Genomic DNA, 18,762 nt, shown 5'->3' with positions numbered 1-18,762 from the left:
CTATAGCTTCTCATTTCCATCCTGCAGCTAGAATGCTAGAGTTGTTTTTGCCTTATTGGACCACACACTTGGACAACTTGCATCCATCAACCATATCCAGGACCCAGGAGATAGAGATCACCTTGGGATTTGGCCCCACCCTTTTGGAGCTATAGCTCCACTTACTGGAGAGAAAGATTTCCCTGCCTCAGAGTTTGGGCTGCATTGGGCTTTCCTTATTGCAGTCTGATGCTGTCATGTGATTGCTTGAAGATCGGGGCATAGGAGAATGTAGAAAAGAAAAAAAGGTGGGGTATTTTCTCATTCTCCCTGAGCAGAAAACTTTCCTTTCCGATGTCTCAAGCCAGAACTAGAGAGCTTTTGGGCCTTGCCTTCTCTGCCTTAATACCTACTTCCAGTGCATTCGGTTTGGGGAATACCAAAAGACACAAAGTGGTGAGCTCAGTGTTGGTTGTGGGGATTTTGAATTTTGATTCCCTCTGTTTCACATGCTACTATTTACTATTTCAGTGTTGTCAAATTGCTGTTTAATGCATTCTGTCCAGACAGGAGAGACAGCTTGGAGTATTCATCATTTTATCTAACCTGAAACTGAAACATCTATTTTTGCTATTGAATTGCATGCATTTGACTGTGTGGTTCCAGTTTTTTTCATTTACTCTTTTAATAGACTGATCTAGAAAACATGGCTACTGCAATTAGGGAGGTGGGAGTTTGGAGACAGACCAGAACACTCCTACTGAAGAATTATCTAATCAAATGCAGGACTAAAAAAAGTAGTGTTCAGGTAAGTTAAATGACTCTTTCTTATGCCTGATTGCAGTTTTTGCACTGACATGTTCCCTTTCTAAGAGAGGATCTATTTTTCTCAGTATGTTTTTATTACAATTTTATGTCATTAGGTCTCATGTGCTTGTGAAATAAAAACTTGTGTTAGTGCAGAAAACTACCTAAATTACCTATGTCTTCTGAATGTTAAAAGTTTTAATAACCATTCCTAAATTTAGTTAATTTCTGATATCAGTGCTTAAGTTTGAGCTTTTAGATGTGCATGTCCCAGGTTTTCTGGAATGAAAGAAAAATTCCACAGATAACTTTATGGAACAGTTTTCCACAGTTTATTCCCCATGACTTCCCATCTTTTGGACTCTGGATTGAATTACCCGAGATTACTAAAATTATGTCACATGTTTGTTCTCAACAAATATACATTACTTTGAAAGATAAAAGAAAGTAATAACTCTGCCTAACCAGTTAAAAATTTTAAAGGCTGAAAATATATTGTTCCTTTTCTGAAGCCAGCATAACAGCTAAACAGCAAGGTGAAACAGGTTCATCCCTATTAAAGCTGATTATTTAACTTTACAGGGAATAGTTTTAATTGTAGAAATTGAGGCATAATTAAGGCATGAGTTTTTAAATCATATTTGAGTGAAGATATTTTTATGGTGAGCCCAGTTTGGGCTGTTTTGTAAGTTAATTTAAACAATGTTATATATAAGAAATTTATTATATTTTATATTTAGTAATCTAAGATCTTTAAGTATTAGTGTTTATGTGATTTTAATTTATGTGACTTGAATTTTAAAATATTTTGGTGAAAATGTAAAGGAAAAATTGTCTAATATTCCTGTTGAGTTAGATGAGATACTTAACACAATACTTCTTTCAGGATAGAATTGCTTTTACTTTTTGTGCTTAAGAAAGGAGACCCAAATTCCTCATGTTTTTGCTTAGTATATTGTTTGCATAGAAATCTTGATGATATTTGCTGCTTTTGGTATATTATATAATCATCTTGTTTGTCTCCTTTATTACAGGAAATTCTTTTTCCACTATTTTTTTTATTTTGGTTAATATTAATTAGCATGATGCATCCAAATAAGAAATATGAAGAAGTGCCTGATAGAGAACTTAATCCTATGGACAAATCTGTTCTGTCTAACTTAATACTTGGATATACTCCAGTGACTAATATTACAAGAAACATCATGCAAAAAGTTTCTACTGATCATCTTCCTGAGGGTATTGTGAGCTTATATATGGATTCTATCTATAACAGTATTTTTTACTTGCTTTATTGAGTATATTACATTCTGAACACTTAGAGATATGTCCCCTCACCAAAATATAGTTTAATAAAAATTACTAAAATCATTTAATCCTGCTGAAGCATGTTTTGTAGGTCTTATTATTATTTTTTTAAATTTTATTTGAGAGAGAGAGAATGAGCAGGGGGGAAGAGCAGAGGGAGAGTTTGAAGCAGGCTTCCCACTGAGTAGGGAGCCCAACACGCAGTCTGATCCTAGGACCCTGGGACCATGACCCGAACCTAAGGCAGACGCTTAACCAACTGAGCCAACCAGGTGCCCTGTCTTAATATTTTATATTTAATTCTCAGACCATTTATAAAATAAGCATATTTGTAAAAGGATAAAAGATTTGAAGGCATCTTTTTTTTTATCCTGACTCATATAATAAGCTAGAGGTATAGGAGCACTTGGGTGGCTCATTGGTTGAGCACCTGCCTTTGGCTCAGACTGTGATCCTGAGGACCTGGGATCGAATCCTGGATCAGGCTCCCTGAAGGGAGCTTGCTTCTCCCTCTGCCTATGTCTCTGCCTCTCTGTGTCTTTCATGAATAAATAAAGAAAATCTTTAAAAAAATAAGGTAGAGGTATGAAGATTACTAAGCAATAATCATTTCAGCCTGTCATGCCCGTTTATGGAGGTATATGGTATAAACAGAAGTAGTGCTTAGCTTTGGAGACTGTGACTGTGGCTAAGCACCTAAGTCTATTTTTCTCTGTTTGTACTTCTTTTAAGAATAGAGTGGGAAACGGGAAACAGTGTAAGTATGTGATACTAATGAGCCTAAAGTGGCTGTGAGAGAACCCAAGACAAGAATTAGAGAAAGTTTGGGGAATATAAAAAATAGTGAAAGGGAATAAAGGGGAAAAGAAAAAAATGAGTGGGAAATATCAGAAAGGGAGACAGAACATGAGAGACTCCTAACTCTGGGAAACGAACTAGGTGTGGTAGAAAGGGAGGTGGGCTGGGGGTGGGGGTGATTGGGTGACGGGCACTGAGGGGGCGCTTGAGGGGATGAGCACTGGGTGTTATTCTATATGTTGGCAAATTGAACACCAATAAAAAATAATTTTTTTTTTTTAATTTTTGGTAGTTTTTGTCTTGGTTTTTTTTTTTTTATTTTTATTTATTTATGATAGTCACACAGAGAGAGAGGGAGAGGCAGAGACACAGGCGGAGGGAGAAGCAGGCTCCATGCACCGGGAGCCCGATGTGGGATTCGATCCCGGGTCTCCAGGATCGTGCCCCGGGCCAAAGGCAGGCGATAAACCGCTGCGCCACCCAGGGATCCCCAATAAAAAATAAATTATAAAAAAAAAGAATTCGAGAAAGTGACAGTTTATACTATGATGATTAATGTAATGAAATACTAAATTGTTGAAAATAACAAATTAACATTTTGTCTTAGATAGTTTTAATTAACTTTGAGTATGTATCATCATAGATTTGGATAATATATCACTGAATAGATGATGCTTATGTAATCAGGAGCCAGATAATTTTTCCCCGGTTGTTTTCCTTCTGACTTATTACTATTTAATATCTTATTGGTATTTGTTTGTTGGTTTACCTAAGTACAAATTGGATGGATAGCCATAAACATTTAGCATGCCAGCTCGAAAAGCTGATCAGAAATGTTGAGAATGAAATTCTCAGGTAATCCTGAGTTAGAGGAAAGCATATACACCAACAGAATCCAAGTCAGTATGTATTAACTTGGATGCTAAAATAGTAGAAATATGTATATAGATTTTTTTTAAGTTCTGTCTTTTTAACAATAGAACTGTCTGAAAGTTGAACACAAATCCATATATATGGTAGACTGGTAAGATGTTGAACTACTACCCTCTTTATTCAGCTCAATCCTTGTCCACCCTAAAGGTCTGGAAATCATGACAATTCACATTGAAATAACACTTTATAATTTATAGAGCATTTTTATGTTTGTAATTGCATTTGATCTTAACAACTAGTGTGATCAGTTAGGCATTAAGGATGAGGACTCTGAAGTTCAGAGAATTAAATTGCTTAGCTTTGTTCACACAGCTAATAAGTAACAGTTAAGCACATAATCCTATGTTCTCACATTTTACCACATGTTCTTAAGCTTCTGTAGTGAAGACTAGTTGCTTGTAAATAAAACTCTGAGAAAATATTAAAAAATTGGGATCATCTGATGTGAAAGGAAGTGCAGTAGAGATTATTTTCTCCATATATCTTCTAGGAAAGGAACAAGCAATAAGTGATTGAAATGGCAATTTTTACTCAAAGGAGAGTTGTGTCTTAGTTACCAGAGAACATATTTGGTTTCTGAGAAGAAGGATAATGGAATTTTCTTCAGAAGAAAAATTGGAAAATAAAATATCCATTCACTTATCAAGGAGTTATTTGTATGCTTTACTTTGAAATAGACAAATGAACTGCATATACTGCATAATAAACTATATGCTAAACTCTGTCATATTAATAGCTTTTGTGTTACATAGGTACATAATTTCTGTACTCAGATGACAGCTGAGAAAGTGTGAAATTATACTATTATTCATTATTATTTAGTATATTTTTAGAATGGCTCTATTTTCTTGAAAGAATGAAACAAAAGTGCTTATAAAATATTGTATTCATCAACGTCATGTTAAATTTGGCCTGTTTGGCAGTAAACTTTAAATTTGTGAGTCAACTTTATTATAATATTTTACAGTCATAATTACTGAAGAATATGCAAATGAAAAAGAATTGTTAGTATCCAGTCTTTCTAAGCCCAACAACTTTGTGGGTGTGGTTTTCAAAGACTTCATGTCCTATGAACTCCGTTTTTTTCCTGATATGATTCCAGTATCTTCTATTTATATGGATTCAAGAGGTAAATAGCCCTAAGTAATGTTGTAAATCAAATAAATGCATGTCTTTGCTGCTTTTATTTCATATGCAAAATTTGATGTGGTCAAACACTGGCATTTTCAACTGTGTAGTTGTTTACAGAAGAAGACTGTCAGATGTAGCATATATATGTATACACAAATATCTACATGTAATATGAAATATAACTTACATAACATGCATTTTAATATACTTATATATTATTTTAATTATAGTAACAGAAGGCAGAATTTTATCTTGAGTTGTATGACTTTCTGAATTGGCATTTTTTCCTCTATATAACTTTTTTTTTATATATACATAACTGTTTTTCACATGTGGTGTGCTACATATCATTTAAATTTCAAGGTCTGGTACCAATGAACTTTATTAGTTTTATGTTGATATCATGGAAAACATCCTTCAGTGCTTAAACCTATGAAGAAATACCACTAAGCACAAATGTTTACTGAGCAATGTTAAAGTCTCTTAATGATGAGTACTGAATTTGTGACTTGGTTCCAAAAAGCCCTTAAGAACATTTCTTTTTCTGGGCTCTTAACCTGGACTTGTCCTGGGAACTAGAAGTGCTTTAAATCTGATTAAGTCACTGTAGAGTGACTTACTTGAAACAGAAAAGTGAGTTATTTTTAAATAATCATGTTTACAGTTAATTTCTTTCTATGTAACTCTTTTATTTCAAAAATTTCAAGTAGATAATCAGGAACATGCTATTCCTTGCCTTCAAAGGGCAATTGCTCATTTTCTTGGGTTCTATGGAGATTGATTAATTATATTGCTTTAGTAACCCTCCATATGTTATCTTTAAAAGAATGCACTTAGTTGTTGTGCAAATATGTCTCACATTTTGTCCCCATAGCTGGCTGTTCAACATCGTGTGAGGCTGCTCAGTACTGGTCCTCAGGGTTCACAGTTTTACAAGCATCCATAGATGCTGCCATTATACAGGTAAATATGATGAAGGAAGTAAAATAAAGCCAAACCATATTTTAGCAATTACGCTCTAAGTTTTTACAGTTAAGATTTGGTTTGTGTGCAGTTAGATGTACTAGATATATATTACAGCTCCTAAAAGAAAAAATATAAGTCGTACTTTCTGATGTAATATTTTTCAAACCCCACTTTTATTTGATGGTTTCTAAGCATGTGACTTAGCATTCCATATATCTGTATTGTATCTGTGTTGACCATAGGTAATATTTATGAAAGGTCTTTATTTACAGACTTTTCCCCTTGAATAAAAATAACATGGTGCTAATAATTCCTAATTCCTCAATTTTATAAGTGCATATATTTTTTAAAGATTTTATTTATTTATTCATGAGAAACAGAGAGAGAGAGAAGCAGAGATACAGGCAGAGGGAGAAGCAGGCTCCATGCAGGGAGCCTGAGGTGGGACTAGATCCCGGGTCTCCAGGATCACGCCCTGGGCTGAAGGCGGCGCTAAACCGCTGAGCCACCCGGGCTGCCCTAGAAGTGCGTATTTTTGTTAAGATGTATATAACTGATAATTGTTCAATTTATTTTCTTCGACAAATTATTTCATCAACATTTATACACTTCCCAACTACAGACTTAATGGTATGTTTCCAGAATGAATAAAAACAATAATGTATGCTGTGTGTGTCATGATACTGGGGTCAGTCACTTTATTTCAGGTGTGGTTTTTGAGGATTGTATTTCCAATAGGTTTGTATTACATTTAGGGGTATATTTGTCATATTTTATAGGGGGCCTCTGTCAGAATTAAATTCATTGATTGTATTTGTATTTTCCAATTCTAGCTGAAGACCAATGTTTCCTTCTGGAGGGAACTAGAATCAACTAAAGCTGTCATTATGGGAGAAACTGCTGTGGTTGAGATAGATACCTTTCCCCGAGGAGTAATTTTAATATACCTAGTTATAGCATTTTCACCTTTTGGATACTTTTTGGCCATTCATATCGTAGCAGAAAAAGAGAAGAAGTTAAAGGAGTTTTTAAAGATAATGGGACTTCATGACACTGCCTTTTGGTATGTTATTAAAAGTTTATTGTTTAGTGTGATTAGTAATTAAGTATAAAGATCTTCAGTGTTGTAATTTGTTATTTGCTCAATCTGAGGTGCTGATCCTGTTTACCTGCAATGACTACCTTTGTCTTGGAATATGAGAGTAGGCAACAAGCTTTAGCAATATATTGTTTTGTTTTTTTTTTTTTTACCATAAGGGAAGTGGTATTTGAAAAACTCATGTTGATATTACATGTTTAAATTTTATTTTATATTTTGTCTTAATTGATGAGGTGTGCTTTGTGTATTTCGGTATATAGAATGTAAGAGATCTTGGAAAGTTAGAAATTAGTTGTGTGTTACAGTCCTCCTCCAAAATCATAGCATATGAATGTTATTAAAAATGTAATTAAAATTATTAAAGTTGGGATCCCTGGGTGGCGCAGAGGTTTAGCGCCTGCCTTTGGCCCGGGGTGTGATCCTGGAGACCCAGGATCGAATCGCACGTCGGGCTCCCGGTGCATGGAGCCTGCTTCTCCCTCTGCCTATGTCTCTGCCTCTCTCTCTCTCTCTCTGTGTGACTATCATAAATAAATAAAAATTAAAAAAAAATAAAAAAAATAAAATGATTAAAGTTTGTGAGTGTGGTATATGGGATTTTTCCCCCCTGGGGAAAACAGTTATTTATGTGAATTAAGATGAAAATATACAAAATAGTTTATAGAGAAACAAATTTGAAAAATATTTTCACAAATGAGCTTTCACGTGTCAGCATTTTTATATAATGATGATTTTATAGAGGTGTGCAGTTTTATAAATAATTCTTAGTGAATTTTCCTTTTCCCACTGTGTAGTAGGAAAATTTATTTTGAACTCATTTTGGAGGAGAAGTTAATATTGTGCATATGAGTTGCTATTATAGTCCATTTTACAAAATTTTATTTTATTTAGCCCAATGTAGCAATCAATTATAACACTTTACATAATGGAGTCATTGTTGTGTAACGTATTTTCTTTGCATGTTTTTTTTTCTTCTGTCATTTGGGTAGTGATTGGTTTTTAAGATGCATTGAATTATTAAAGTGCTTTGTGAGGAAGCAGTAGTTGGAAGCATTTAGGCAGATCAATTTCTCAGTGCCTCAGTTTTGCTTCTGGAAAATGATGGAGTTGGTTTTGGTAATGTAGATATCCTTCAGTCCTATTTCAGTGCTTTTGTGGTAGCACATATTAAATCATGATCTGCTTACATTAAAAAGCAACAAATCTAAGTGCTGTAGCAATTCCATTGAACTCTGATTTGGGAAGAAATTTTGAGTATATATCTGGAGTCCATTGTTGATCTTGATCTTTTGTTGTGTAAATGTAAAGTATGTTGTTGATAAGTGATAAAGTGTGATTAGTTGATTAGTGTTGTTGTAAAGTATCAAAAGCCGTCAAGAGGTTTAGTTATAGCCCAGGCCATAAGAAAATTGTTATTAAACTCTTCGATATTTTAAGAAAATCAGAAACGTGCATTATCGAACTTTGGAGAATATTAAATTAGTCATGAATTGTTTTTAATTTGTAAACTTTTCTTTGACTCTTGAAAAGATAATCACTTTTTTATCTCTTTGTCAGATTATACTTTTACCTTTAACTTAACCAATGTTGTATTTTTAATTACTTATAAGAGCATTAATTCTCAGTAAATGACTATACACAGGAAAGAATAAATACACTTAACTTTAAGGATAAAATGGCTAAAAAAACCTGAAGGTTTTTTTGAAATGATTTTTAAACTGATAAAGCGTATGCATTTAACCATAAATGTGTTTATATTCTCATTTTAGGCTTTCCTGGGTTCTTCTGTATACAAGTTTGATTTTTCTTATGTCCCTTCTTATGGCAGTCATTGCAACAGCTTCTTCGTTATTCCCTCAAAGTAGCTGCGTTGTGATATTTCTACTTTTTTTCCTGTATGGGTTATCATCTGTGAGTATTTTAACTTGAAGTGGGAATAAAGAACTGTCAAAATAGCTGATTAATATGACAAAGTATTATTCTTTGGTTAACTTGTAGTTGATTTATTACTAGGTTACTGCTAAATGAATTGTATGTAGCATTATTGTACTTCTGTATTTTTAAAAAAGGTACCAAGTAGTCTCAAGTTTAAATTTGTTTTCATATAATATATTTCATATACAATCTCACTGAATCTTTATTGTCTTCATATAATCACATTATGTGTATAATTAAGGTTGTCTGGTACTGGACATTTTTCAAATCCCTTTTTTTTCATGAAATCCTGTTTCAAGTTAATTTATATTATAGGGTGATGATTTATAAAAGTATACCTTTATGAACATAACTTTTTGACAGTGTTGATGTTCTTTGGTATATTGGCTGAAGTCAGCCTTTGTACTGGTTCCAGTTTCCATTTTGACTGGCTTGTGTGCCCATGCTGTACCAGCTGTTAAATTTTCTGATGATCATCTTTACGTTAAATAACATAACTTACAAACAACTCAGGCTTCTGTGTACAGTTACTTGATTTTGTATCTTGTAAACAGATTGAGTTTAAGAGATAGGTTCTCTCTTTAAAAGCTGGTTGATTTATGTTTTGTTCACATATGTACTCACCTAACTGCAGAAACATAGCTGTTTATGGTTTCTGTAGTGTAGAAGTAATCACGTTTGCCTATGTATAGGTAAAATGGAGTGTTTAATGCTTACCATCTTAAGTTTTTTAATGTATTACAATTTACGTGAAAATAAAATACCTTACCATTGCATTTAAAAATTATTTTAATGAATGTATTTTCCAACAAAAATAACTGGTTCTTTCACAAGCAAAATTTTGTTTTCATAAAATGCATTAACCTTAATATTTATATTTTACAGATATTTTTTGCTTTAATGCTGACACCTCTTTTTAAAAAATCAAAACATGTGGGAATAGTTGAATTTTTGGTCACTGTGGCTTTTGGATTTGTTGGTCTTTTGATAGTCCTCATGGAAAGTTTTCCCAAATCATTAGTGTGGCTTTTCAGTCCTTTCTGTCAGTGTACTTTTTTAATCGGTATAGCACAGGTAGGTAATATATTTATCTTGCTTTCACTAAATATTTTTTCTCTTCAGTTATGTGTAGCCTGTTATACTACAATGCGTACTACTTTGGATTTTCAAAGAAATTTTAAAATGTCCACATGTGAAAGGAATGCTACTTGAATATTGGAGCATATTTTATCTGGGTTTTATTTACATTTTCTCCATTTTTAAGTTTTCGTTAAATGATCTGTTTATAAGTTTTCTACTTTGTGCATTAGTATGTCTTAGTAATCTATTTCACTGCAATAATTCAATTTGTTAGGCATCATTGTTTAAACATCAGGCAGTCTGGATTGCTCTATGAGCTGGTTACATTGCTGCTTTTGTAAATTTATCTCAGATGTGTACCTGGCAGGAAATTGTGTGTGGAGCAAAACAAATTCTCATGACTGTCTTAGTGAAATAAGTAGACCTGGTGGATTTTATTGCTTTAATGTTCATGGGATTGTCATTCACCTAAATAATATTTATTTTGAAAGTTTTAATTTGATTTTTATTAGCCTTTACAGGGGCCATCAGATTCTAAGGGAAAAATTCTTAGGAGAAACTGCCTTATATAAAGGAACATAAATTTGGTTAATGTATAAAGAAAAATTGTAATTACTTAATATAAGAGATGAGTCATGTTTATTAGATAGAATATTCTGATTTGTGAGCTCTAAGATTGTTTATGAACATTGAATTAAACAAGTCTTAATTAAGTTGGAACTAAGAACTGTTGTTTACACATTTTAAGAGTCCACTGAGTTCTCCTTCACTTGGGAGATAGAATAATAGATTCCTAGGATTTTGTTGGTTGTGGGAAGGGCTTTCAGCATTTATTTAACCCATCTCCTTTATTTCACAGATGAGGAGACCGAGATTTAGAGCAGTGTGATTCAAGTTTTTAATCCACCTAATGGCAGATCTGGGACATAAATGAGGCCTCAGCCTCTAGTATATTTCTTTCTGCTCCCTTACCTATATCTACTATGAACAATCTAATAGTTGTGTTAATCAGAATATCTTCTCCCTTTTCAGCATTGAAAGGATGCTGATCATAATTTTATTCTCTAATTTTTATTTGTTTGACTTCCATGTGGACCATTTGTTTGCATCAGTTAATATTAACAGCATATTTTCTTGTTATTTCTTTAGATAGTCATCGCATTAGAATTAAAAGCCCTAGGAGTGGAAGTGTACTAGTTTTAGAAACATAACATTAAAAAGGATTCAAATGAATTGTTGTGATAAACTTATATTTTGGTAAAATTCCTGTTGTTTTCCTTGTAAATTCATACTACTGATTTGGTAGATTGTTTAATCTGTTAAAAGGCCCAGTTTGGTTACTACCAATCTAGGTAATTATGAGTAATTCCAAGTAGTATTAGCTTTTGCTTATTTTTATCATTTTTATATACTAAAGTTGTTTCTGTTTTTCAGGTCATGCACCTAGAAGATTTTAATGAAGGTGCTTTATTTTCTAATTTGACCGAAGGCCCATATCCTCTAATTATTACTATTGTCATGCTAGCGCTTAATAGTATATTCTATGTCCTCTTGGCTGTCTATCTTGATCAAGTCATTCCAGGTATGCAGGTAGTTATTGGATTTTACTTTAAAGATTTTTTTAGTGTTTTTGCTTACATAGGGTCAACTTAATCTCATTTTTTTTAAGTCAGAGTAACCCCAAGTCACATTTGTTGTTCAAGCTTTTAACTTAATTTCAAATAAGTATGTTTTGTACCTGTGTCTTTTTTTTTAAAGACTTTATTTATTTATTTATGAGAGACACAGAGAGAGATCGAGACAGAGACACAGGCGGAGGGAGAAGCAGGCTCCATGCAGGGAGCCTGATGTGGGACTCGATCCCGGGACCCCAGGATCACACCGTGGGCTGAAGGCGGCGCTAAACTGCTGAGCCACCCGGGCTGCCCTGTACCTGTGTCTTAACCACTCATGAATATAAGCAGTTTGCTTTGAAAACATTTAAGTCTCTAACTGAATTTATCTCTGTCCTTCCCTGTGTCAATGTTTCTTGGCTAAAGTATTTCACTGTTTTGCCCTCTAAGGTACAAAACTATGAAGTAATCTTGTAACTCCTACCATTCTCCTTATCTTTTGGCATCTCTAGCCAACTCCTGTAGATTCAAAGTACTGTTAAAGTATCTAACACTCCCTTGACCTTCCCCTTTGAGTTCCTCATTACTTTTGTCTGTGTTCTAGACCTGCACTTAATAACAACTAGGCAAAAATGGCTTTTAAAATTTGAATTAATTAGAATTTAAAAAATTAACAGTCCATTTCCTCCATAGCATAAGTCACCTTGCGACCGACTGCTCCATAGCTATATGTGGCTGTTGCTATGTTGTGCAGTACAGATACAGGACATTTCCATCACTGCAGAGGGATAGGTTGGGCAGTCTACATCTTTGTAATACCTCTCATTTCATTATCTGCCTTCAGTCTAAAATTTCACCTTTCTCTTTAATCAAGTTAATCTCCTCAGAAATCACCTCTCAGGGCATATCCCCATGAATTAAATAGAAACTCCTTATATATTAATGTCCTTCACAATAGTTTTATATATTTAATGCCTTCTTTTCACTCTCTCCCTCCTTATTGTATTTTATATTTCTCCATACAATCCTCTTTACCTATTTAAACACAGCTCCAGGATATCAGTTAGATTGTTTTTAGTTACTCTTAACAGAAAACTATTTAATTGGCTTAAACAAGAAGGAAATCAATCATTTTACTTAAAAGGAAGTCCAGAGATAGGCTCTGAGTTGGTTGACCTGCTCAACTATGTCGTCAGGGACCCGCTTTCTCCATACTTTGGCCACCTGTGTCTGCGTGGCAGGTTTGCTCTCCTTCTGGCTACAGTGGTATGCGTCTTTGTTCATGGGAACAGGGAGGATGGGAAGAGGGAGGATGAATCTTTCCCCAACCTAAATAAACCCTTTGCTTTTGTCTAATTGTTACATGCTTATGCCTGGAGCAGTAAGTCATCTGAGAGTGCAACATACTGATTAGATCAGTTAGGGTCTTCTCTGTAGTTGGGATCAGATCAGACATGACCATCTAGGAGAGGAGTGGCTATTTAAAAAAAATGGGAATGTCGGTTTTGGGGGAAAGGAGGTGAGAATGGTTATATACTATGTGAGAACCATCAATGTCTACCATGTCTAAGTCTTCTATGCCTGTCCTGTAGCTGTGTTACTCTTCTGATTTTAAAGTCTTCTCTGTGAACTATATCCACTTTTCTAAGTATTAAATACTAGCTGTTTCAGAGACTTTCTAAGATGATATTCATTTAAGCCTTCAGGATATATTCCCTATCTAGAAATAAACTTTTCCTCTTGAACTCTTACTAGCACCATGGATGACATGCATAATGTTCTGCATTGTGTTCTAGCCATTTGTTGTATATATGTACTCATAAAGATAATAGTTGCTTTAATGGAAAATGTATTTCACTCACCTTCATATTCCCATGCACTCTAAGTGTCTCAAACTGTTTATGCCCTGGAATTATGCCAATAAAATATTTTTCACACAGTGCTGATTTAATGCTTTTTATGTAAACTTCAGATCTAGGTTGTATGTTTCTCATACTACTTTGATGATTTGAAACCTGGTTTTTAGAAATAATTTGTTATGATAATTAATTTTTTTTTATTTTCCAGGGGAATTTGGCTTACGGAGATCATCTTTATATTTTCTAAAGCCATCATATTGGTCAAAGAGCAAAAGAAATTATAAGGAGTTATCAGAGGGCAATGTTAATGGGAATATTAGTTTTAGTGAAATTGTTGAGCCTGTTTCTTCAGAATTTATGGGAAAAGAAGCTATAAGGTATCATTTAATCTTTGGCAATTTAGGTATAAGAAGTATTGATGTAACCTGCTACATTTAAATCCTGTTTTTTAAAAACAGGTATAAGAAAAGAAGCTATAAGGTATCATTTAATCTTTGGCAATTTAGGTATAAGAAGTATTGATGTAACCTGCTACATTTAAATCCTGTTTTTTAAAAAGTGCATATATCTTAAGAGATTTGGTACACATCTCATGATTTTTAAAGCACACTATTGCCTACTTCTGCTTTAAGTTCTTTTCTTTGAACCATTTAAAATAATGGCTAGTTTTGAAATTTTGTTTCAATAGAAATTTTTAAAAGTAGTAAAACCTGTTATTTTACAATTAAGCTATTTTCAAATTTGCTCCATTATGTAGATTGAAAAAGAATAAATATTAACTTTATAATTTTATTCAGGCTACATTGTTTAAGCTATGACTTAAACAATATGACATATTGTCCTTGGTTAATTTCATAAATCTTTGGGTATTTTGAGGTAAGTAAAATATCAGTTTAATTTCTGTGAACCAGGAAATTCACTACTATGCCTTGCTAGATCAGTCAAAACCAAATTTAAAAATAACAGGAAGAAGAAAGAGAAAAGAAATAAAAGTGGAAGAAAAAGTGAAGTATACTATAATGTGTTTTTCAAATTTAAGAAAAATACATAAAAGCAAGGGAGAGCCAAATACTTAGGATGTAATGAGTGAGCTAATGGTCTGTCTTCTAAAGGGCAAAGTTTAAACTTGGTCAACAAAACCATTGATTCTTTAAAAAGTTATTTAAGACATTTAAAGTGGAATGAGAGAACCACTTCACATTTATAAATAGTTTGAAATGTGTGCTGATGTGAAATACAGCATTTGAGTTTTAATCTCCCTTAGCCATATATATTTGTATTTGGTAAATTACAAGCAGAAAGTATCAAAAATGAAAAGGAATCTATAAATTGCTTGAACCATATGCTTTATTTATAAAAGTTGGCTTGTCATGAAAAATGAATGAGTGACACTTAAAATGGAGAGGAATAGTATATATTTCTGTGGTTTCTTTAAAATTTTTATAATCATTGTCAGCTCTCTTAGGTTAATTGTTTTAGTAGAAAGGTACTTTGTTATTCCTATTAAATATGACAGCTTTGATAAAAATATTATACATGAAAACACATCCTTATAAATTGCATTAAATACTTAAATAGAATATGGTGTTTTTCAGAATCAGTGGTATTCAGAAGACATACAGAAAGAAAGGTGAAAATGTGGATGCTTTGAGAAGTAAGTAGCTTTCCTTGTTTGCGGGAAAATTAAACTTCTTTACCACACTTTTCTTTCTTTTAGGGGTACTTTTATTTATGTGATTAATATTCATAATAAAATTAACATCAAGGGCAGCCTGGGTGGCTCAGTGGTTTGGTGTCGCCTTAAGCCCAGGGCCTGATCCTGGAGACCCGGGATTGAGTCCCACGTCAGGCTCCCTGCAAAGAGCCTGCTTCTTCTTCTGCCTGTGTCTGCATCTCTCTCTCTCTGTGTTTCTCATGAATAAATAAATAAAATCTTTAAAAAAACTAAATTAAAAAAAATAAAATTAACATCAAAATAGTAAAAGGAAAAAGTAGTTTCTATTAAAGATGAAAAATATTCAATTCTTGAGGTGCTTGGGTGACTCAGTCTGTTAAGCGTCTCAGGTTGTGATCACAGGGTCCTGCTTGGCAGGGAGCCTGCTTCTCCATTTCCCTCTGTGCTTTCTTATGAATAAATGAAATTTAAAAAAAAAAAAGAAAAAGAAAAAGATTCAACTCTTTGAACAAGTCTGTGTCCTTTTTCATTTTATTATTGTGCATGTGTTTACATGTTAATTATTTTTTTCCCTTTTGACCCAGCACAGGGTTTCTCAACCTCGGCACTACTGACATTTTGAGTCTGATAATTAACTTGCTGTGGGAACTATTCTGAGATTGTAGAATGTTTAATAAGGTGTCAGGATTCTTCAGAAGGAATAGAACATATACACAGACACAGCTACACGTACATACAGAGAGCAGGTGACCTGGAGAGATAGGGAAGGAGGGAATGAAGAGGTTATTTTTAAGAAATTGGTTCACATGATTGTGGGGTCTGACAAATCTGAAATCTATAAGGCAGAGTGGCAGTTTGGAAACTCAGGTAAGAGGTGAAGTTGCAGTCTTGAGTCCAAAATTCACAGGATAGGGGGATCCCTGGGTGGCTCAGCGGTTTAGCACCTGCCTTCAGCCTAGGGCCTGATCCTGGAGTCCTGGGATCAAGTCCCACATCGGGCTCCCTGCATGGAGCCTGCTTCTCCCTCTGCCTGTGTCTCTGCTTCTTTCTCTCTCTGTGTCTCTCATGAATAAATAAATAAAATCTTGGGATCCCTGGGTGGCGCAGCGGTTTGGCGCCTGCCTTTGGCCCAGGGCACGATCCTGGAGACCCGGGATCGAATCCCACATCGGGCTCCCGGTGCATGGAGCCTGCTTCTCCCTCTGCCTGTGTCTCTGCCTCTCTCTCTTTCTCTCTCTGTGACTATCGTAAATAAATAAAAAAAAATTAAAAAAAAATCTTAAAAAAAAATTCACAGGATAGGCTGGCAGGCTGGAAATCTATGATACAGTCTTGAGGCAGAATTCTCTTTTCTGAGGGAAACCTGTTTTTGTTCTGTAGGCCTTCAGCTGATTGGATATGATTTATCAGTATTATGGAGGCATCCAAATTGGAAAAGAAGCAATGAAACTGCATTTGTAGTTTATATGAGTATCCATTTAAAAAAATTTGATTAGATCTACAAATAAGTTAGTGGAGCTAAAATGAATTTAGCAAGGGGGACAAGGATATAAGATAAATATGAAAAAATCATATTTCTATATATTACTAAAAATGAAAATTAAAAATAGCATATATCTTAGTATCTGAAAATATATAGATAAGTCTGACAAAAGATGTAACAGATTTGTACCCTGAAAAATAAAACATTGCTGAAAGAAATCAAAGAAATAAGTGGAGAGAGATAACGTATTCATGGGTGAGATGACTCAATGTTGGCTGTCAGCTTTACTCACATTTCAGTAAATTCAGATACAATTAAAAATCCTATATTAGAGGGGCACCTGGGTGGCTCAGTTGGTTGAGCATCTGCCTTTAGCTCAGGTCATGATCCCAGGGTCCTGGGATTGAGCCTTGTATCAGAATAATTCTATGAAGTGAAAGGAGCCAGAAATAAAATAGTAATAGTGTATGATTACATTCATATAAAATTAAAGAAGCAGAACTAGTATTTAGTGAAAAAAAGATCAGTGGTTACCTGGAGATGGGCAGAGGTGGGTAGAACAGGCAAGGGGGATACATTTTAAAGCAGGACTTTTTGTGGAGATATGTTCATTATCTTGATAGTGGTGATGGTTTTATGGTTATATGCACATATCAAACTTAGCAGGTTGTTCGACATATGTACAGTTTGTCAACCGTATCTCAATATTGTTATTGTGAAAATTAAATCAACTGGGTTGTAAGATTGAGCCCCAAGTTGGGCTCTGCGCTGGGTGTGGAGCCTACTTAAGATTCTCTCTCTTCCTCTGCCTACCACCCTTCTCTAAAAAAGAAAAAAATTAAGTGGTTATAAATGTGTGGTTCAACTTCTGGACTGTATTTTGTTCCACTGGTCTATTTATCCTTGCTTCTACACTTTTTTTTAGACTATTGTAGCTTTATAGTTTGTCTTGATAACTATATTTATTTGTTTTAAAGATTTTATTTATTTATTTGAGACAGAGCACAAGCAGGGGGCGGAGAGGAGGGTCGGAGGAGAGGGAGAAGCAGATGCTCCATTGAGCAGGGATTTTTTTTTTTTTTTACCACACTCACTTACATTTATTTTAGCTTGCACTTTACAGTTCACAAAGTGGTATCTCCTGATCATTTAAGTCTCATGAATGCTGTGGATAGTAGCTGTTATCAGTGCCATTTCTGGATGAAGAAACCAAGATTTAGAGAAATTTTAAAAAGAGATCACATGGCTTTTAGGTGGCACAACACGGTAGGATTCAAGGCCAGGTCTTTTGGTTCCCAAAGAATCATAAAATTTTATCTTTGTACATTTAAGACTTTACAAAGAGAAGTTCATACACGTTGCCTCATTTAATACTTAAAACATTGTGATGTTGGTGCTGTTCCCATTTGGGCGTTCTCTTGGAGCTGCTTCTCCTGGATTCATCCTCAGGTTGGCAGTGGGACCTGCCCTACCGCCATCTTCCTTTTTTTTTTTATAATAAATTTATTTTTTATTGGTGTTCAGTTTGTCAACATACAGAATTAACACCCAGTTGAGCAGGGATCCTGATGCAAGGCTCAATCCCCAGGATACTGAGATCATGACCTGAGCCAAAGGTAGACACTTAACCAACTGAGCCACCCAGGCACCTCTTGACAACTTTAAATATTGTATTTTGGGCACTTTGCATTGGCATGTAAAGAATTATATGGAAGAATATTAGAATTAGTTTATCAATTTTCACCACAGTGTCTTTTGATGGGTTATTTTCAAAGAATTTGTCCATTTCATCTAAATTGCCAAATTGATGTTATAGATTGTTCATAATAATCTCCTTTCTAATAATCTTTCTAATGTCTGTTGAATCTGTAATGATGTTCTCTCTCTTCATTTAGTAATTTGTGATTTTTTTCATTTGTTTTACAGTGGGCTTATCAGTTTTATTAATCTTTCAAGGAATCAACTTTTGACTTGGTTTTATCATATATTTGCTTTGTGGATTATTGAGCTGTGTTACTCTATTTGTTATTTCTGTAATTTTACTTTCTTTGGATTTAATTTGTTCCACTCTTTCTAGCTTCTTGGTATGGAATCAG

At 34.1% G+C, this 18,762-nt stretch overlaps 1 protein-coding gene across 2 annotated transcripts in view; it reads left to right on the top strand.

The window, feature by feature from the left end:
• The window catches only part of ABCA5 (ATP binding cassette subfamily A member 5), a 70,322-nt gene that overhangs the window by 11,938 nt on the left and 39,622 nt on the right, over nucleotides 1-18,762 (top strand). For both annotated transcript variants that reach the window (XM_055334616.1, XM_055334627.1), the window contains exons 2-11: nucleotides 671-787; nucleotides 1,821-2,025; nucleotides 4,793-4,954; nucleotides 5,831-5,919; nucleotides 6,756-6,985; nucleotides 8,791-8,932; nucleotides 9,842-10,030; nucleotides 11,471-11,618; nucleotides 13,717-13,885; nucleotides 15,104-15,162. In XM_055334616.1, the coding sequence (XP_055190591.1) occupies nucleotides 686-787; nucleotides 1,821-2,025; nucleotides 4,793-4,954; nucleotides 5,831-5,919; nucleotides 6,756-6,985; nucleotides 8,791-8,932; nucleotides 9,842-10,030; nucleotides 11,471-11,618; nucleotides 13,717-13,885; nucleotides 15,104-15,162 (1,495 nt within the window). In that variant the 5' untranslated portion in view covers nucleotides 671-685. The remainder of the gene's footprint in view (nucleotides 1-670; nucleotides 788-1,820; nucleotides 2,026-4,792; nucleotides 4,955-5,830; nucleotides 5,920-6,755; nucleotides 6,986-8,790; nucleotides 8,933-9,841; nucleotides 10,031-11,470; nucleotides 11,619-13,716; nucleotides 13,886-15,103; nucleotides 15,163-18,762) is intronic.

The sequence above is a fragment of the Nyctereutes procyonoides genome, unplaced genomic scaffold, assembly GCF_905146905.1.
Source record: "Nyctereutes procyonoides isolate TBG_1078 unplaced genomic scaffold, NYPRO_anot_genome, whole genome shotgun sequence".
NCBI classification, from domain to species: domain Eukaryota; kingdom Metazoa; phylum Chordata; class Mammalia; order Carnivora; family Canidae; genus Nyctereutes; species Nyctereutes procyonoides.
Note: the sequence above shows the minus strand (reverse complement) of the source record. Positions and strands in the feature narration are given on the sequence as shown.